The sequence below is a fragment of the Anastrepha obliqua genome, chromosome 1 (genome assembly GCF_027943255.1).
Source record: "Anastrepha obliqua isolate idAnaObli1 chromosome 1, idAnaObli1_1.0, whole genome shotgun sequence".
Classification (NCBI taxonomy): domain Eukaryota; kingdom Metazoa; phylum Arthropoda; class Insecta; order Diptera; family Tephritidae; genus Anastrepha; species Anastrepha obliqua.
This window is the reverse complement of record NC_072892.1, coordinates 115,569,434-115,590,154: the sequence shown is the minus strand read 5'-3', so window position 1 is coordinate 115,590,154 and position 20,721 is coordinate 115,569,434. Positions and strand designations below refer to the sequence as shown.

Below are 20,721 nucleotides of genomic sequence, written 5' to 3'. Positions count from 1 at the left end.
GAACATATAAAGACAGAATATATAGTTCCTAGCACGCTCCGCTAAAACCAAATCGGCTAAGAAATTCACCACCCAAAATCAATTGGTATTTAAATATGTTGAAATATACTCAATTTTATTAATATTTCTCGCAGTTTCACATATAAGAGATGCAAAGAATATCAATACAAAATAGCTGAACAATATCGAATTGGCCTGCAACCTAATCCGGCTTACCACAACGATAACTCGGTATGAGTTTATTCGGTATTTGGGGAATAAAAAAATTTTAAATTAATGGAAAATATTCCTGAATGCTGAATTATAGTTGTAACGACATTAAGATTTTAATAGTATTATTCATTTCATTTCATTTCATTTCATTTATTGCCCAAAATCAGTTTAACATAGGAGTTTATAAAGTTATGATAAAATTAGATTGTTTAGCATTATCTTAACATACATTTGTATATATCTAGGAGTTTAAAATTTATTTTTCTTTTGATATGTACAATAGGCTATGATTATTATTTTGTATGTATTATTATTATTATTCACACCTCTTCTCGTTACTTTTGCTTTCTAGAATTTGGTGTTTCCATACCACATGGTATTTGAACCGGAGCCACCAAAGGGAATCACTCATTACTCACTTCGATACAGCGATGTAAATAAAAAGTGTTGGTTAGTTCACTAATATTGCAAGCTTTAAAATAGTTCAATACGATTTAGGGTTCTTAATCCAGTGGCACCGTTTTCTCGGAGCTACCGGATTTATTTGCGTAAAATGTTCAAAAAGCGAATCGTTAAAGTAAAAGATACTTTAGAGTTAAGGAAAGCTTTATAGACTCGTTTAGTAAAGCGGCCGTTACTTGTGTACACCCACTTAATTCATTAAACTGTAAATAAATTACGGTATTCATAGTAGCGTTTCAAAACTTTATTTAAGATTTAGCATTTAAAAATGGGGGTTTGTAAAATGAATTATTTAAATAATACAGGTATTTATAAACAGTTTTCCACTTAAAACTAATACGGTTTGCACTTTTCAATGAAATTCTACAATGGACGGAATGTACACAGCTGATATGTATGTATGTATTATATATGTCAATATTTCTTTTACTTACGGGCTAATAAGACACATTCGAGTTGGTTAACTTTCGTACTATTTTTAGATTCCTGAATATACTAATTTCGTTGAATCGATAAATGTATAAACTTTCCTTAAGCTAAAGAATTGTTAATGTTAAATTTGAACACGATTTGTGACCTAAAAGAGAATACTCGCAATAATGCATATAGAAGCTACACTTCCATATGCCATTAAAGGACTAGCTGCGGCCTTATAAAAATCCCAGTCGAATATGATATTAGATGCATCCGAGTCTTTCCATGGATAGGCGCCGTCATCGAAGTACATAGGACAATCATCACGCTCTCGTTCGTACTCCATGGCGTCAATGGCAACTGCAGCACCTTCGGTGTGATTCCATGAGGTTACATCTTGGTTCAATTTACAAAAAGCTCCTACCGCTGCAATATTGGAAAAATACTTAGTTTACAATAGCAATTAGATGTTTACCTAAATATATTACGAACCCTGAGACATGAGCACACGATTCAAGTCAGCGCGTTGATATACCCAGCAGCGATATTTTGAGAGTGGATCCAAGTCATCATACGTGATAAGATAAGATTTGAGATTCTCTTTCCAAAAGCCAATACACTTCATCCGATAATCTGGATCACCTGAAATTTTTAATTTATACATAAAATCATTTTACTTAAAATTGATATTTTTTATATGACATACTGTATATATCCACAGGCCTTCCCAAATGGTCCACTGACAGGCAGTAATTTTCATCAATGGCCAATTCTTTTTGATCCGTATCACATACCGACAAATCCGATATATTTTGCTTGCAATGAATGTTCGGTCGAGGACTTAGCGTAACACCTCCAAGAATTCTCGTTCTAAAAGGATGCTCTCCACGTTGTGTAAAGTTGAACTTTCCTGCCACTGGGCAGCGTACTGGTACCGGATTCTTTGCTAAGAACAAATCATACTTCCACGACTCAGCATTCTTAAACTGCACCCACGAACAAACTGTACTGAAATCATCTTTAATAACAGCTAAACCCTTGCGATAACGTATGATATTGTGATGACGTGGTTGAAAATCGAAACATACGTAATCCTTTTGGCAACCATCAACCGTAAGGCGAGCCATCATAATTCGATTATCACGCCGTTCACGACACACATAGATTGTACGCCGATAACGCGCTCTATCAGGATAGTAAGTCTCATTAATGTGAGTTTCACTAATGGACACATCGGCATCAATATTTGCTGTATTAACCCATTCGCCCGAAAAGTTTTGGGGTAGCGTGCAGCCCGGTTCAACATATTCCGCTTTCACGGGGGTCAGTTTTAAACGTTCTGGAGAGTTTTCTGGCGTTTTCAATGTATTACATTCAGCAGTGATAGAAACGCCAATGTACAAATCATCATCTCGATTCTTAAGAAAACATCGATACTTTTCATCTTTGCGCGATTCTTTCGTATTAGCTACAGCAAAGTAATGATTTTTCCCAACAAACCAATCACCTAAGCAACTGTATTCTACTGTACCAGTAAAGGTACCTTCCATACCCTCACACTGTTGGTACGTCACGTTGAATTTCTGATTTTGTATCAAGAACTGTGTACCTGCTGTCTGACATGATTGAATACGGGCATCAGGCTTGTTACAGACGCCAGTAAACCGGAAGCGATTCTAATATGAACGGAAAAACAGTTTTGTTTATTTTAAACGAAGATATATTTCAAACTGTGATTTACCTGATAAGTGAAATGCCACACCCCTTCCAGCGATGAACGGCAATTTATCGGCACAAAATTTTCATTGAATAATGTTACCAACTGTTGATCTTCCCTAATTCCTTTACATACATTTTCTACACTTGGCTCTGCCCCTGTCGGTATAGAAACGCATGGTCCTAAAAAAAAACACCACGACAAATCATTTAAAAATATTGGATTAGATGCAAAATTGTAAATACCTTCTACTTTCTCAAACACATTCAGTGTTCTTATAACTGTTCGAACGCAATGATAACAATTTGCTGAACGTTCTTTAAATACGAATGAGAACTCATCACCGTGTCCAGACATAGTTATACAAACACCACGGCGCGACATGGAAGTCGCATCGATGACCGTTTGGGTGGGGTAACCAGTCTCCCAGGAGAACCAACTTCCTTGAAGAATCTTCGGTATAATACATTTGTTTTGTTCCAACTGGTAGTACTGCGCCGATACTATATATATCAAAAAAATGTAATTTCAATTAAGCAGAGCTTGAGTCACAGTTGTCAGAGACATTGTTGGGCAGTTGCTAATGCAAGCAGGGTGTGGCTAATGCGGTTAAATTTACCTATGCTTAAAGCGCCAAAAAAGCAAACGATTTTATAAAGTCTCATTTTTAATTGAACATTCGGTTTTTGCGTTAGACTTAAATATATGTTTTTAAAAAGGAATGTAAATATTTAATTTAAACTAAAAACTACAAAATTTAAGCGACGGAATGCGTAGGAAAATAACACAATACGAAACAAGAATGACAATCGATGTTATAAACGATGTTGCCAATGAACTAAAATAAATAGTATATATATTAAAATGATGATTATAATATGTTTACACTGCTATGTTTTGGCAATGCGTTATCTTGGCTGCCCCTGTAATGTACTCGGTGCCGTTCTCAAGGGGCTTTAAATATCGGGATGTAGGATACCCTATTCAGGCTTTTGTAACGTAAAACATTCTCTGAAAATTGTTAGGTTATTGCTGAATTATACATATATGTAATTAGCGCTTACACCCTTTGTGGATGTTTGGCAGAGCTTTCCTCCCGTTTGTGCTGTGGCCTGCGCTTAGGCGTGTGCACCTAAGTGCACGACTACCTCGTCTGCCTTTCTCGATTCTTCACTGCGAGGAATCTACAACTTTCCCCCTCGAAATCCAACAGTAACTAAAGGTAAAAGTTGACGACACTCCAATACCGATTGTTAACCACCCCAAAATCTTGGGAGTTACCTTCGACTGTTTGCTCTCCTTCTCTGCGCATACAACCGCTATTGCCACGCTTGCCGGCAGCTCTTGGGGGAAAGACAAAGAAATGTTGCTATCGACTTTTAAGGCAATTGACTGGTCGTTCTAAATTATGCTGCGCCTGTCTGGTCGCCTGGAACTAGGGATTTACTGTGGACGAAGCTTCAGACTTGTCAAAACAATGCCATTCGGACTGCGACGGGATGTATTCTGATGTTCCCACTTTAACACCTACACGACGAGCTTCAGATACTTCCTGTGAAGGAGCACCACAAACTGCTCAGCAGGCCTTTTCTGTTAGGGTGCTACCGTAGGCCCCACCCATGCAGACACCTGCTTGAGCCCGAGCCGCCTCCCAGACACGTCAGGAGGCACCTCCTCAATTACGCCGACGAGTTTCAGGACAAATCTGATCGACAATTACTGGACTAGACGGTGTACAGACTGTCAATAAACGACATTCATTGGCATTCCCGACTGCCGAATGCCGTAATAGGAGTCCAACCACCACCCATTGCAGACGAAGACGAAGAGCTCCAGCTTCCCCGAGAGTCCCGCGTAACCTTGACACAATTACGTTCTGGATACAGTTACAGGTTAAACTCCTACTTATCCCGAATTGACCCCGACGCACCAAACATATGTTCAGCATGTGAAGGCGACCCGCACGACACTAACCACCTTCTCACATGCCCCATCAAACACCCCTCTTCCTGTAAACTCATTCTGTCGAAACAGCAAGTTTCCAGGGCCTACCGTTAGATGAGCTAGACGAAGACGACCGGTGATTTACAGTGTAGTGTTAAATGTACTGCTACAACAAACTAGTTTGAAGTCGAATCCAGGTGGCTGGTGGTTTTTATTAGGAGCTTTCCCCTTAACAGATACACACTCAGAGGTTTGCCATTGCCTGCCGAGGGGCGACCGCTATTAGAAAAATCTTTTTCTATCATTTGGTCTTCAATGATAGTAAGATTCGATGAAGCATAAGATTCGATTCGATCGCGACATCAAAATGATAATCCTTATATTTAAAGAAATTTATATCGGGTTATATCAACAACGTATAAAGACAAGTTGTCGTTAGTTGAAGTTGACCTTCTTTATATAAAAACTAATCAATTTTCTTGATTCCGTTTGTTATTTCAGTGCTTTAATGCTTGCTGAATGTATGCTTCTTTTCGCCTCACTGTGTAGTTGGTGCATCAGAGTATCAAACATCCTACCTTAGTCCTGAGTACATTGTTCTGACAGGATGGACACTGTGTAGTTTGAAACTAGTCGGCCGATCGTCTTAAATGTCGCTAGCAATGCTTCTTTGTATTTTTATCAGGTGGTATCGGCTATAATCGAGTACTTTGTTATTATTTTGAGATGATCGCATTTGCATGCGCTGAGAAGGTAGCAACCTGTCGAAGGTGACTCTCAGTAACTTGTCATCGATTTGTTGGTGCTTAGCTACCTTCCTCCATGTAGTACATAGGTTAAGAGTACGTTCACATATGCATTAATAATAAATCCACAAAATTAATCTATCCGTTCACATGTGGCAGATTACATGCAAAATTGACAATCAACTGTCAATACTGTTGTGAAAGGTTATTCTTCATAGAAATTATTTTGGTGGAATATTTCGGTGTTTTTGATATTATTACCGATAGCTAATTTAGAAGTAGAAGGAATAGCTAATTTAATTGTGCAATTGGCTGCTAATAATAAACAGTTGAAGGAAATCCGTAAACGACTTTTACGAGGTTTCAAAAAATTTGCATTCGAAATTCGATATTACATTTTATAATAAGCAAGAAAGGCCAAAGCGTATGTAAGCACACGCTTTTTTCTGTTATATGAATGCATAATTGATAATACTTAACAAAAATATTATTATAATTATGTCTATAAACCTGTTTTCTTTGCCGGCATCCATTTTATTTAGTTTTTACTTTGACGCGTAAAAATAATTATCGATAACACAGAAAACACAGCGTTGTATCAAAAAGTATGGTTATTATCTAGAATTATTTTATAATCTCAGATTTTGGCAGAGAAATTTTGTATGGGAAATCTCGAAAAAGTAGATCATCTACTTATATGTGAATGTATTATAACCGTGAGAGGAGACGGTTAGACTCCTTGAACTGAAGCGGGAGAGAACTGTTAACCTTCTAACACAAACCATCAATACCATTGTTGGACGCAAATTTTGAGTAATCATAACCGCCATACATCAATGAAACTTCCTCTGGTGATTGCGGAAGTTCCGAAGTATAGAAGCTGATCAGTAGGGGGAATAGAGCACCATCCAGTTTAAATCACTGCTTCATTCTCATCTGTTTAGCTGTTTGATCGTGAAATATGGCATATGATGGACAATCACCTTTCGAGTTTCAGTGGATGAATGGAGCTTCCAATGTTTTCTAATAGATGACGATATCAAAAATCAAGTCTAAAGTTACTAAGGCAGTGAGGGAACAGAGTTAGTTTGGTTAAGGGCTCGACTTTTTAGTGCCCATTTACATACGGAAACATTTGGAAGGGAAACATTTTGTTCGAGGGAGAAGGACGGCCGCGGAAGAGAGAAGGGAATTTGTCTCCTGTACTGGCGACACGCTGGCTATGTTCAGAAACGCATTATAATGCGAAGTACTTGCAGCGCTGGCAGCACTGTCAATGTGACAATTCATGCAACTGATAGATTTGTTGAAAAATTGCAAATAGATTTGTTGCATTTATGAACGCGCTGTGCAGTAAAATGGAATTGTTACTAAGTTTGGTCATGGACGATGTATGTGAGGAAAATACCGATAGTCTTTTATTAAATTTAAGAAGAAAAAAAAACCGTTTAAAGCTTAAAAGAAGGACATATCTTGTCAAAAGTTTAATATCAAAAGTTTAATATCTTTTTTTTATTCGCTTATATGTGATGAGTAAATTAGAAAATTTTCGCTGGGCGATGTTTCTATCTATTCTTAAATCTTTATTAACTTTTTTTACTTCATCTACAACCTTAGCCCAGAGCACGCTCTTTTTCCTCCTTCCCGATGTGAACTCGTTCTCCATGCTCAGTCGGACTCTGAGCAGTAATTTTATCTCCGATGTACTGAAGTAATCACTAAAACCAAGAAAAGTATAATAAAATAAAGTTTAAATATCGTATTTTTCATCCATTTTTGTATTAAAAGCTAAAATAAATAATTAAATACCCACTTTTCATCAGACATTGTACTAGCGTATTTATTGGCAGTTGGAAAATTTTTGCTGCAAATAATGCACGACTTTTGATACAAAAATGACGTTTAAGAACGCGTTGCATTTGCAGTACTGCCATATTTGCATTTTTGAACGCACTGCTCACTCTGAAATGGTATGTTGCGCATTATAATGCATTCTTGAACATACGCTTTGTGCTTCTTATTCGTATTTCCAATTGTGAAGTTGGCTGCAAAACAATTTTTGACAGTTGCTTCATTCGTTAGCCACCAGACAGAGCCAAGACAATACTGAGGTAATATTAAAATGCAATATGTTACAAATTTTAAGAAAATACAAATTGTGGTATCGTCAGACGTATACTGTATAACTGATATGAAAGAAATTTTGTACGTCACAAATTTGTTTTTCAGATGCCTTCTTCTTCGAGTAGCTCAACTTATACAAATACTGAAAATAGCAGCTTTATGGGTGCTGAAAATAGTAACTCGAGCGTTAACGACGAGCCATCGAAAATACGAAAAAAGGTACATAACATTACGATAAATAAAAAATTAATAAAAAAATATATCATATAATTTGTTTTTTTATATAGAAAAGTAACCAGTTTGGTGCAATGCAGCAGGAATTCTCTTTATTTAAAGCAATGATTCAAAAAAAGAAAAACTCCCGAAAATACGCCTGGTTGGGAACTTTGGTTGCCAATCAAATGGAGGAAATAGACCATAACAAACAACAGAGCGCTGCTTGGGAAATACAGACGGTTATAAAAAGATATATTGATGAATCCAATCATCGCACTCCTGCATTATTAGCAACATCATCATCATCAGACAAGGACTTACTGCAGCTGTCCATGGATGAAGTTTTTTACAAGGATGATTTTCCTAGTAAAGTAGGTATAATTCATAAAACCTATGAGACATGTTTATGTTGACTTCCACTTTTTCCGTTTCTAGATACTTAAGCGCCAAAAAAGTGATACTGCGTGTAAAGTCACCAAATCTGAAAACTAAAGCGCCTTCGAAATATAAGACTGCGTTTTCTATAATATTTAGGTTAAGTCGAAGATATAAGAATATGAGACCTATTTAAGTCATAATTTTTATGTATTTTAAGTTAAGTATTTATACATGAAGTATATTTAATTTAACTTTTTTTATTGAAGTACAAAAGCTTATATACATATATACATTTGCGTTAATAAAAATAAATTATTTATTATTTAACCAATCCAGTTTGCCTTGTTTATTGAAACATTTAAGAAATTTTTTACGAACATTCTCCGCTTCACCTTTTCTCGGATTATATAATATATTCGAACCATTTGGGCAGTTATTGTTTACAGTTTCTACATTTCCGCTACCATCAGTGTATGTTTCGCCATTTTCAATTAGATAATTATATAAAGTACAGCACGTTAATACAATTTTCTCTCCACATCTAGATTTATAGGAGCAAGAAAAACGACAAAATTCCAAATGCATGTTCCACTATATGCCTTGCCCGGGAAAGTCTTCGATTGAAAATTTGTTTTTCTTGGCATTGAGTTACATAAATGTACCCACACCGACAACCCTGTATATATTTATGTTAGTAACACCCTATTTACTTATTTACGTAATTTGTATTTATCACGGTTAAAATCCTAAATTTCTCAATATAAATATTGCTCATTTATTTCTTCTAATATAACCGTTATCCGCTCTTCATACTCTTTCTATAAACTCCTTTTCAACTTAGTTCTTATATTATCTCCTCATTTTGAATCTATAATTTCAACTCTTACACTAATTACCAACTAAGCATAAATCAAATACTGCTTTATTCTTGAACTGTGCGGAACGGTTATATCGTTTAAAAGCTAAACGTCTAAATAACTTGTGGTTTAACGTAATATACATATATGTTTATTTGTAAGAAGTGGTAAAAGAATTATTAATTAACATAATTAAATGAACAAATTTTAACAAAACTTTACAAGTGTTTTCTTAAATTGGCGAACATAGGTAAGTACTCATGTATGTGTACGAGAGTCACACATTATACATGAAAGTATTGCGTGTGGTAGGGATATGGCTTCATTAAATGCACCTGCAGAGGATATGCATCGTCTCCGACTACAACATACGGAACGCTTAGATTGTTTCCAATTAAAGCTGCTTTTGGTATTTCTTTCTCATCTTGAAGAACAGTACTCAACTTGCTTTGTAGAAAAACTCCAGCATCATTACTGCGACCGTTGCAACCCACGTCAACGAAAATAAATTTACAATTAGCATCCACCAGGGCTAATAAAATTATGCTGTTAGTGCTTTTGTAATTATAGTAAAAAGCTCCGTCAGTTCGTGAGGGACGGAACGTTATATGCTTTCCATCTAATGCGCCAATGTAATTGGGGAATTACCACTTAACCGCGAATTCTGTTGATATAGCCTCCCATTCGGATTTGCTGCTCGGAAACTGCGAAACAATTTGTTATTAATTGCGAAATATTTATTATATTATAAAATGTATCCATACCTTTAAATATGACGATTTTAATTTGTTAAACAAAGCACTGCATACCTCGGGAACTATCTTACAAATTGAGGATTTGGATAATCGCGTCTGGTAATCCAAACAGACGTAAGACTCCCCTGAAAATAAATAACTGCTTATAACAATACTCCATATATCACCATCTCTTTAACTCACCAGTGCTGAGAAACCGCAGCGTCATTGCCAATTTTTCTGCTGCGGGAATCGCGTTTCTCATTGAAGTATCAGAACATTGAATATCATCTGAAATTAGCGATAGCAAGTAATGAAATTGAGCATTTGATATCCGTAGAAAATTTGGAAAAACTTTAGTATAATGTATATCGCTTTGAAAAAAACGGTAAAAAGGGGGTGATAGAGGAGTGTATCCCAATCTTAAAACTGAAGACAGAACCTGCCGGAGGCTTATAGTTTTTAAGTAATTTAATGACCCGATTTACACGAGGAGACATCTGGAAGGGAAACATTTTGTTCGGTGGTGAAGGACGGTCGGGGAAGAGGGAAGGGATTTTGTCTCCCGTACTCGGCGACACGCTTTGCTCTTCTTATTCGTATTTCTTATCTTAAGCAATTTTTGACAGTTGCTTATTTGTTTTCTTCTTTTGTGGAAGAATGTTCTAAGTTACGTGTTGGTTTTCAATCAAACGGAAGATAACAACGATGACAAACATCCGAACGCTGCTTGGGAAATGCACGATTATTTTTGCTAGTAAAGTAGGTATAATTTAAAATAGTTATGGGACATGTTTATGTTGATTTCTAATTTTTCCCTGCATTTCTAGATACTCAATTCTACAAAAAACACCATTTGTGGGCAAGAATGCATGCGACTGATTTGAGAGGCTATTAACAAGATTTAGCTGCTTGAAGAAGAGGGAAAGAAGATACCAGTACTATCACTGTGGCAATCAGGCTTAAATTAGCTGATGAAACAACCCCACCTTGTATAGGCTTGCTTTATACCAAGAATGATAGAATACAGGATTGTGCGTTCCCAATAATAAATTAATATTATATGGTTTGATACAAAGCCAAGATGTAGAGACTACAGAAGATTACGCCATCCAAACACCGTTACGCTAACTTTTTTCTAAATTAAAGAATACTTATTTTTCTGATAGTTTGAATTTAACAAAAGTAAAAAAAAACATGTTAAGTGTCATAAATATAATTCAATAACACAACATTTATTTATTCATAAAGATTCTGTCAAAAAAATATCCCTTATTCATTTGACACGTAGAAATTATATCAAGCTATATCTCATCATTTTTAACTAGTGGTCAATTGACCTCAAGATATAAAATGATGAATTTTGTTAAGCGTGTTTAATATCGATTTGACATTTTAAATTATCTGGTATACCCGTATTATAATTGTCATTGGAAAAATTTCCTCTATTTAACAAGTTTTTTTAATATATGGTTGAAGAAAGGGATAAACGATTACGCTAAAAGTATTCATTGCACAGAAACTTGCTTAAGTTCATCAAAAGCCGAATAATCAAATTTTACACATTTTCAAATGGAGCTGAGCCTTTATTCGTCTTAGCTTAGCCCGATTATAGTTCATTTAAAGTAGTAAATTCAGTGGTGGCATAGCTTTTAATATTTCATGTTTTTAACTATCTATGAGAAATGCACAAAGATTGCATTTGAGTTCAGAAAAAAACACGAAAATGGGCATTACGCGCTAAACTCTTGTCGTAATTTTCTTTTAATTTAAAGCACCAAGTTGGCAACTACGCATAGACATCGAAATTCGAACAAGCACACATTTTCCTCAGCAGCGGCACAGTGAGTCAGGCGCACATCGTTTTCCAATCCGCATCTTAAGAAAATATTAGTTTTCAAACAAAAAATCTCAAAGGATCACTAAAATAATGTCAACGATTGTTAGCCCTTTGTCCATTGCGGGCACTAGACAGTCTGGAGCTTCTGTGCGCACACAGAATGGTAAGTAATATTAAGTGTTTAAAACATCTGCTATTGCATAGCCGTATAGCCGGATAGACAACATGTGAGATGCTTTCAGACTATTCGAGAATGACTAAAATAGTCAGTAAAACGCAAGATAGCGTAAAAACTAATTAAATCGCCAGAAACCCCCTTGTTATCCGTGTTTCTCGGCTCCATCAAGTAATCCTAATGTAAATAAATTTAAAAAAGTGAGGTTACAATTTGTTTCAGTCGGAATATATGCAGGGGGAATAGTTACAAGGTGTGGTTTCTGTTTAGTGACTTAATAAACGTCTATGAAAAATATTTTCAGTTATGGCTGCAAGTTCAATTGCAAACATTGTCAAAAGCTCTTTGGGGCCCGTTGGCTTGGATAAAATGCTGGTTGATGATATTGGAGATGTCACAGTTACGAACGATGGAGCAACAATACTTAAACTATTAGAGGTCGAACACCCCGCAGCCAAGTAAGCTGGATTGAAAAAAACTAAATAAATAACCAGTTATATATAAATCTATCATTTCAAAGGGTACTTGTTGAGTTGGCGCAACTGCAAGATGAAGAAGTTGGTGATGGTACTACCTCCGTAGTTATTTTGGCTGCAGAGCTGCTGAAGGTATTTTCCTTTTTAACTATTCATATGTAAACAGGAAAATATTAACATATTTATTATAGAATGCCGATGAGCTGGTGAAACAAAAAATTCATCCCACTTCAATTATTGCTGGATACCGTTTGGCATGTAAAGAAGCTTGCAAATACATTTCTGAGCATTTGACAGCACCTGTTGATGATTTGGGTCGGGATTCCCTTATTAACATTGCAAAAACTTCAATGAGTTCAAAGATCATCGGTGCTGATGCAGATTTATTCGCCACAATGGTAGTAGACGCAGCACAGGCCGTAAAGGTAATATTCTTATTATAATTACAAATACATTTTTTAATTAACGATATATTTTTTTCTAGATCACTGATCCAAAAGGCAATCCATTATATTCCATTAAAGCCGTGAATGTATTGAAGGCTCATGGCAAGTCAGCGCGCGAATCAGTGTTAATACCTGGTTATGCTCTTAACTGTACAATTGCCTCACAGCAAATGCCGAAGAAAATTGTCAACGCAAAAATCGCATGTCTGGACTTCTCCCTGCAAAAGACTAAAATGAAAATGGGTGTGCAAGTGCTTATTAATGATCCAGACAAATTGGAAGGTATTCGGAATCGCGAGATGGATATTACAAAGGAACGCATTAATAAGATATTGTCGACGGGTGTGAATGTTGTGCTTTGCTCCGGTGGTGTCGATGACCTGTGCATGAAGTACTTTGTTGAAGCTGGTGCCATGGCTGTGCGTCGTGTTAAAAAGGGTGACTTGAAAATTATTGCAAAAGCAACTGGCGCCGCTTTTCTTACCTCACTTACCAATATGGAAGGAGAAGAAAGCTTCGAACCATCTATGGTGGGAGAAGCAGCTGAAGTTGCACAAGAGCGCATTTGCGACGATGAACTGATTTTGATTAAGGGCACCAAAGCTAGGTATATATTATATTTATGTTATAACTACATGGAGTAATTATTTTCTACTCAAAGAGCTGCTGCATCAATTATTTTGCGTGGGCCTAATGATTTCTATTGTGACGAGATGGAACGTTCTATCCATGATGCGCTGTGCGTGGTCAAGCGTGTATTAGAAAGCAAAAAGGTCGTAGCCGGGGGTGGTTGTGTTGAAGCTGCACTTTCAATTTATTTGGAAAATTTTGCAACATCATTGGTAAGTTAAGGCGCAAGCATAGACTATTACAAAGCATGTGAATATACAAATATCTTTCTATAGAGCTCCCGCGAACAACTAGCGATTGCTGAGTTTGCAAAATCTCTGCTGGTCATTCCGAAAACTTTAGCGGTAAATGCCGCTAAAGACGCTACCGATTTGGTGGCTAAATTGCGTGCTTACCACAATTCCAGCCAGACAAAAACGGAACACGTGCAACTCAAGTGGACAGGTCTGGATTTGATCGAAGGTGTTGTGCGCGATAACAAGAAAGCTGGTGTATTGGAACCGGCAATGTCGAAAATAAAGTCACTTAAATTTGCTACCGAAGCCGCTATTACCATTCTGCGTATCGATGATATGATTAAACTAAATCCGGAGGAAAAAGGTGGAAAAAATTATGCTGATGCCTGCGCCGCTGGCGAACTTGATGGCTAGATTTCACTCAATGAGATTGTATTTGAACACTGGTATTTCTTCTATATACTTATTGTCTACACTTTAATAATAAGGGCTAAGACCTGTATCGATGGTGACCAACGCCGCTTTTAATACTACACATTAACAACAGTCATTCAGTTCTGTTATATTTACAATAATTTAATTGAATAAATTTTCGACTACAAAACACTAAATTTTTAATTTTATTTAAAAAAAATTCTCAAAAACGCAAAGAACGAATTTAGTAGGGTGGAACCGAAATGGAAAATCGTTCAGAAACATGCTGAATTTTTCAGTGGCATGTGTTTATTCGGCGACGCGCGCACTATGCGTACTGCCTATAAATAGCACATGCAGTGGTATCTATAAATACAGAAAGAACAAGAAAAATATTGAAATTAGTAGTAGAAAATTACTGAATTAGCAGAAGCAAATATTATTCAGAGTTTTGGAAAATTAAATCAAAGCACGAATATGTCTGAAAATTCTCCAGCTCCTGTAGACGATGTCAACAATAATGTAGCCAATGCAGTGGAACCTCTACAGCAAGAAGATGGACAAGTAACACAGCAACAACAAAGTAATGAACTCTTGGACATAGTTTTTACTTTAGAGAGTGAAAAACAGGCACTTATAGAGGAGTCACGAAAACGAATATCTGCGATTCGTAAGGAATTGGAGGTTAGTAAGAATTTTAGAAATTATTTACGGTATACATTTTTTTCTATTTGCAGCAAAGTCTTAATGAAAATGAGCAACTCAAACGTAAGAATACGCAGTTAGAACAATCACTGAAACAATCGGTTATGTTGGGTGGCGTGGACGCACCCAAATCGCGACAAGAGCAGGAAGAATTATTGTTGAAAGCGAAAACTTTGCTCTTTGAAAAGACGAAAGTGTGCAAACAGCAGGAACAACAAATAGAAGTGCTAAAGACGCAGGTGGATGCAATGAAGGATGTGGTACAGGTGACTAAAGACATGTTGAATTTGAAAAATGCCGAATGCGATCACATGCAAGTGCGCTTGGAGAAATCGCAACAATGGATTAAGGCGGAGAAAGATAAGTGTACCATAACTGAGAAGAAATTGGATATTTCAAAAGGAGTATACGATAAACTACGAGCCGAATATGATATACAATCAAAAATATTTAAGGTAAATTCAACAACACGACAATTTACGATACATTATTTAGAAATTGAGTGTTTTTCAGGACTTGAAAGAAGTTTATGAGCAAAAAATACAGGTGCTTAGCGCAGCATTGGAGGAGGCTAAGAAAAAATAGTTACTTTAGTAATAAACTTCAATTACAAGTGTACATCATTAGAGTTCTACATAATTATTCCCCCCCTCCCCATAACAAAAAAAATCACAACATATAATATTAAATACATAGATCAATTTGTGTGTAATTGGTGTTCGAATTTTAATTTTAATTTATTTTGAATTGAATTTTCCCATTCCAAGCCAAGTTTCTTGATTTGAAACTTTTACCCTTTCACAAAATGTGCCAAAAATTAAGCTGAAATGCATCAGAATTTAATCTGATAGGAAAACTGTTTTCCTTATGTAGCTGTAATTTATTCGTTGTGGGTCCTTATGCGGTTTGTTGTTGTTGCATCTGCTTCGCGAGTGCAAGCTGTTTCATCTCCATCACTCCAGCAACAGCGTTTAGGAACCTACTCTTCTGTATTTGAATTTTTTCGATTTTTTCAATTTGTTCTTGCACATAATCTACACGGCGCATGAAGTAGTCCTTGGATCCTTCCAAATTCTGTGCTCAAAAATAGTCAGGAAGGTTATGATTTAAGCATTTTTAGAATAAAAACTACATACCTTTTCTACATAATAACCTGTACCAACATCGATTACAAAGTTGTCGAGATCCTTAATGCGACCTGGTACGTACATGCTACTTGTTAGTGGCACCAAAACTTGGCGATTCTGCCATTCAGGTTGGAATGATTCCAGAGCTTCCTTTGAGCTGGCATATTTCGCTTTACAACTATATAGTGTTTGGAGAGATTCCTGAATGCTGTTGATTTCCTGTAAAAAATTAATTTTTTTGGTGATTAATTAATACACGCTATTTTCATACACCCGCTGCACCTTCTCCATTTCTTGTCTGATTTGCATCAATTGCTCAAGACTCAGCTTCGCCAAATCAATTTGCTCGGTTTTATCATTGCTGCTACTCGCTGACATGTTTTAAATTGTTTCTGATTTATAAATAATCCTTTAAAACGCTAAAATCTTAACAAATGTTTCCAAATCTCGTGCCAATAAGAATCTCCCCACCTCTTTGGACAAAACCACAAACGATTTCGATGAGTCGCTATTCGAAATGTCAAAATTTGGTATATCGAAATTCGATGGCTTAGAGTTGCCGTCCCCTTAATAATGGAGTATAACTGAACATAACCAATTAGCAGAGAATCAAGTTATGTGACAGATTAATGCTCACTTATTAGTATAAATATTTATGTTATATTAATGTTAATGTATGTTATGCGTCACTTCCCAAGGATCAGCTGTGTTCTCCTCTTTACAACACACCATCTGGATTCTGAGAAAATCCAAAAAAACACTTGGTGGTATTGAATGTTAGTGTTAAAAGCCATTTTGGATTCAACACTTCTCTGCCAGCTATGCTTGGACTTCGCTCGCTTGACCAAAAATTTGCCTATGAAACCAGCAAGAGCATTAAGTAAGATTCGCCACTGGCGAGTATGATTATACCTCCAATTCACTATATTCAATACACTCACTATATTAGGCAAGTTTTATTAAACGGCAGTCATATAGGATCGTAACTTATGGTAGGGGATATGATGAAAGGAGAGTGGCATGAGTTGCTATATATAAAGATAAATTGTTTTATTTTTATGTATTTATTAAGTAGTAAAAACGTTATAACATTAAATTTTGCTAAACTCATCTTAGAAAATATGGTGCATGCTACCTTAATTCTTAAATAATGCTAAGATTTGGTCAAGTAATGAGAAATATTGTCCGTAAATTAAGGGGGAAAAACTACTAAAAACTGTTAGGAAAAAAAAACCAAAACAAGTTATGTACATGTACAGTACAGCATTACGTTTTTTAATTTTGTTTTGTGGCTTAAGCATGTTGAAAGATACCTAATATTAGACCTCTTCTACTCGCCACTTCTCTGCTCGACTATCTTGCCGAAAATTTTGCATGGTTATACCTCATCCAACTGGTATAATTCACTACTTTACGAACACATGTAATTTAAGGCAGCGCTATTCCAGAGTTGCCAAGATATGGTCAGTTAAAACAGTTTCTTCATCTATTCGCCACTTGCTAACTCTTGGCGAGAAGAAGATGCCTACTGATTGGTTATTAAAATAATTACATTTTAAGTTAATGTATGCCTGTTTATGCCAGTTACAAAGCAACGTTCGGTTTTTGGAATACTAATGTTGGGACCAGTGGTGCGGTTCACTAACACATTTTATCGATATTCGCTTTGTTATCTTTCCTTAACCACAATTTTTACGATTTTGCTATTCAGTAAACCATTTCATTACGAAAATCGATAAGACAAAATCAGCTGTTTGGTTACGATGTCGATTATCGCAATCTAAACGACAATAATTTTGGTGTTGTTAAATCAAACGATAAAGAAGAATTAGTGATTTTAATCAAAACTGTGAAATTATATGACCAAAAACTTATTTAAAAAGCGCGAGTATGTCCTTTGAGTATTTGGCTTATGATTGGCGTTAGATTGTTGAATGCTTCCGCGGTAGCGCTTAAACCATTCCCCAATACGGCTATTGCCTCCGCCATCATTTTATTCGCCTGGGCACTTGCAGAGCTGCTTTCGGCTAGGATCTATTAAAAAATAGCAAGAACAATTAATAAAATGCCACTTTTATGTGTTGAAAATAAATTACCTTTAAAGCATCTGCTTGTTGTTTCGCGACTTCTACGGTTTCTACACTCGACTGGGCTAGCATCTATTAAAAAACAATCACCAATGGACAAACATAATAAAATTATTTTACATTAAGTTCAAAAGAAATTACCTTTAGTGCATCTGCCTGTTTTTCTGCAATTTCCAAAAATTTCTTCCGAGCATTACCGTCTTCTTCCATGCGCTTTGTTTTCAAGCTCGCCCGTGGTGTTCTCCTGTCTGGGATGTGCGAATTACCTGACCTCAGCGTGAAATTTTCTGCCAGTGGCGTCCGTAAAGGCGACGGGGCTTCCGAAATCACCCTTTCATCTTCCACTTCTATACCCATTTGGATTACCTAAAAATTTACACACCATTAAGTTACACTTTAAAACATACACTTCATGCAATTTACCTCCTCCAGTGGAATATTTTCAGGGGTTGAATCGTGCCCCTTCATGTATTCCTCCCCTATAAGAGCAGACACCCGCCTCTCGAATTCCGTTAGGGGCTCCTCACTCATAGGCCTGTTTCCAATTAAAGCTTGTTGCCTTCGCCGATTTCTTGCTTTAATGCTGGTGCGCCTTTTTAAGTCCCGCCATACCTTTTTAGGGAAATGATTAACATCTCTCTACTTTTAAGTAATAACACAATATTTTCTTACCGTTTGCCATTGATTCACTGTCTTCACTGCTCCACCCAGACTATTTAATTTTGTTGCTAGCTCGCTCCACTTTTTGTCGCACTCGAACTTCCCATGGAGGCTGTGGAACCTAGATCCTGCTAGACCCGGGACTTCCATTAGGTAGTCAAGCAGGCGATTTAGCTGCTCGGGTGTGGCACGGCTTCTTTTAGTAGCTGTCGATGTCATCCTAAAGCAATATACAAAAATTATTAATAAAACAATAAATTGAAATGAACAGTTATTTTATTGTACTTACTTTATACATATATTATTGGTAAAAAACACTCACAATTGCATTTAACAGTTTGGCTACTATGTTTTTTGTTTCTCTTCTTCATATTATTCGCTCATTCTGACATTTAATTTGACAAAGATACCACTCTCTATCAGTTTGAATAAATAGAAGAAAACAGCTGTTCAGTGTTAGTTAACATAAGTTGGTGAATAGCACAATCGACAGTGCAATCGACAAATACTGAAGAGAAAAATAACAATTGTCGAATCGATAAGAGTTAGTGAATCGCACTACAGAACGCGTCGATGTACACCTGTATACATTATTTTTGAAACATTTTGGCGTTCGGACTGTAAACATGATAATTACCCAAAAAAGCATGTCAGTTTGACATTTCAATCAGTAAATCGCAAGAAAAATAGTTTGCTGCTATGGCGAAGTCACCACAAGTGTATTCTGCTTGGTAAGCAAACAGACTTTAAGGTGATTTTTGGATAAATATGCCAAACAGCTGTTTTGTGTTGTGTAATTTGACATTTCATTTTGCATGCGCTTAGATAAGAAGCTTTTTAGAGTATTTGATATTTTCCTGTGCCCAGCGGTTGTTATGGCTTGCGTCCGTAACTGTCTACTCTTTCTACCTGTCAATAGCATAGTAACCAGAACCATAAGCATGACTGCAATGAGACGAGCTCAAGAGGAATTGGAAAAAATGAAGGTGAAGAATCCGTATTTTGAAAAATATGCTAATAAAATTGCAAAGCTTCAACAAACATCCCCAGAAGAGTTTATTGATCGTGTGGACAAAGTTCTGAACCCCATAAAGGAAGGAAAGAGTCAAACGCGGTAAGAATGATCAAATCTTGTGCACATATATAAAAAAAGTATAAAATAAAAGTATTAACGAGCTATTGTCACAGAACCTACGCGGAGATTCTTAATCCTAAACAACCGCGAAAAGATCAGGAAACCGGCGAAATACCACATAAAAAGCTGGCAGATATTATGAAGCTTGAATTACTCGAAGATAAGACCGCTGAAGAAATATCGAAGATTTGGTACGAATACCACAAAACCAAAGACGTGCTTGCTGCGACATTAACTGTCAAACAGTTTGATACACTTATGGAACGCGCAAAACAATATCCTATTTTTTTGCTTCCACTCCCACGTAGTGAAGGTTTTGAATTTATAATGCTACAGTTTTCGGCAAATACGGTGCACTTCACTCCTTTGCTGGCTTACCAGGTCGGTGCGCATTGGTTGTAGTAATTTCTATTGTATAACTAATTACCTTTTAGGTTCATGCTGAAAATGCCCCAGAATGTTTAACTTTGGTGCACTACACAGAGATGAAGGACAAAGGACTTGTGCTGATGCGTGGTGAATATGATAGCAAAGTTTTAAATGGGCAAGAAGCACAATGCTTAACCAACGAATTGCAAATGTTTTATTTCAAGGGTGATGAGAGTAAATTAAAATTATTGGAAACTTTTAACAGGAAGCCAAATGAGTTTAAGCATATGGATTTAATCAAAGAAGTTGAAAATATTCAGTTGGCTTAGAAGCCCTTATGTATCAATCGATAAATAAATAAATGTTAGTAAGCAAGTCGCTGCTTAATGAATACCTATTAAATAAGTTTCTACAAGTATAAGAAAACTATTAAATAGAAATGAAAAAGAAAAAAAATTCGAACAAAATGTTGAGTCCCATTTGTGATTAAAAAAAATACCTGAACATCAAAAGAATCGATACTAATTTTTTTCTGAATATCTGAAGCTCAATGTACGTCTTATATACATACATATATGATACATGTATTTATAAATAGTGGTTGAACGCGCTGGTA

At 36.2% G+C, this 20,721-nt stretch overlaps 7 protein-coding genes across 7 annotated transcripts; 4 read left to right on the top strand and 3 right to left on the bottom strand.

Annotated features, from left to right (window-relative positions):
• Positions 1 to 901: 901 nt before the first annotated feature.
• Positions 902 to 3,591, bottom strand: LOC129235775 (uncharacterized). Its single transcript, XM_054869808.1, has 6 exons — positions 3,426 to 3,591; positions 3,052 to 3,309; positions 2,831 to 2,988; positions 1,796 to 2,765; positions 1,582 to 1,731; positions 902 to 1,515 (listed from the first exon to the last, which is right to left on the bottom strand). The coding sequence occupies exons 1-6, from the start codon at positions 3,469 to 3,471 to the stop codon at positions 1,253 to 1,255; spliced, it is 1,845 nt and encodes a 614-aa protein (XP_054725783.1). The 5' UTR covers positions 3,472 to 3,591; the 3' UTR covers positions 902 to 1,252.
• Positions 3,592 to 7,575: 3,984 nt separating this feature from the next.
• Positions 7,576 to 8,328, top strand: LOC129236794 (uncharacterized). The gene is made up of 4 exons (XM_054871034.1): positions 7,576 to 7,607; positions 7,726 to 7,839; positions 7,908 to 8,207; positions 8,272 to 8,328. Exons 2-4 carry the CDS (start codon positions 7,726 to 7,728, stop codon positions 8,326 to 8,328), a joined length of 471 nt encoding a protein of 156 aa, XP_054727009.1. The 5' UTR covers positions 7,576 to 7,607.
• A 3,295-nt stretch (positions 8,329 to 11,623) lies between these two features.
• Positions 11,624 to 14,219, top strand: LOC129235774 (T-complex protein 1 subunit alpha). Its single transcript, XM_054869807.1, has 7 exons — positions 11,624 to 11,808; positions 12,125 to 12,278; positions 12,341 to 12,428; positions 12,488 to 12,721; positions 12,781 to 13,349; positions 13,404 to 13,584; positions 13,648 to 14,219. The coding sequence occupies exons 1-7, from the start codon at positions 11,736 to 11,738 to the stop codon at positions 14,020 to 14,022; spliced, it is 1,674 nt and encodes a 557-aa protein (XP_054725782.1). The 5' UTR covers positions 11,624 to 11,735; the 3' UTR covers positions 14,023 to 14,219.
• A 136-nt stretch (positions 14,220 to 14,355) lies between these two features.
• LOC129235773 (reticulocyte-binding protein homolog 2a) lies at positions 14,356 to 15,389 on the top strand. The gene is made up of 3 exons (XM_054869806.1): positions 14,356 to 14,706; positions 14,760 to 15,182; positions 15,241 to 15,389. The coding sequence occupies exons 1-3, from the start codon at positions 14,500 to 14,502 to the stop codon at positions 15,310 to 15,312; spliced, it is 702 nt and encodes a 233-aa protein (XP_054725781.1). The 5' UTR covers positions 14,356 to 14,499; the 3' UTR covers positions 15,313 to 15,389.
• Positions 15,390 to 15,428: 39 nt separating this feature from the next.
• Positions 15,429 to 16,374, bottom strand: LOC129235772 (probable prefoldin subunit 5). Its single transcript, XM_054869804.1, has 3 exons — positions 16,137 to 16,374; positions 15,864 to 16,073; positions 15,429 to 15,801 (listed from the first exon to the last, which is right to left on the bottom strand). Exons 1-3 carry the CDS (start codon positions 16,230 to 16,232, stop codon positions 15,625 to 15,627), a joined length of 483 nt encoding a protein of 160 aa, XP_054725779.1. The 5' UTR covers positions 16,233 to 16,374; the 3' UTR covers positions 15,429 to 15,624.
• Positions 16,375 to 17,729: 1,355 nt separating this feature from the next.
• On the bottom strand, positions 17,730 to 18,472 carry LOC129236789 (uncharacterized). Its single transcript, XM_054871021.1, has 4 exons — positions 18,365 to 18,472; positions 18,083 to 18,307; positions 17,951 to 18,013; positions 17,730 to 17,888 (listed from the first exon to the last, which is right to left on the bottom strand). The coding sequence occupies exons 1-4, from the start codon at positions 18,470 to 18,472 to the stop codon at positions 17,730 to 17,732; spliced, it is 555 nt and encodes a 184-aa protein (XP_054726996.1).
• Positions 18,473 to 19,416: 944 nt separating this feature from the next.
• Positions 19,417 to 20,496, top strand: LOC129235770 (ATP synthase mitochondrial F1 complex assembly factor 1). The gene is made up of 3 exons (XM_054869801.1): positions 19,417 to 19,715; positions 19,790 to 20,117; positions 20,171 to 20,496. Exons 1-3 carry the CDS (start codon positions 19,417 to 19,419, stop codon positions 20,432 to 20,434), a joined length of 891 nt encoding a protein of 296 aa, XP_054725776.1. The 3' UTR covers positions 20,435 to 20,496.
• Positions 20,497 to 20,721: the final 225 nt, after the last annotated feature.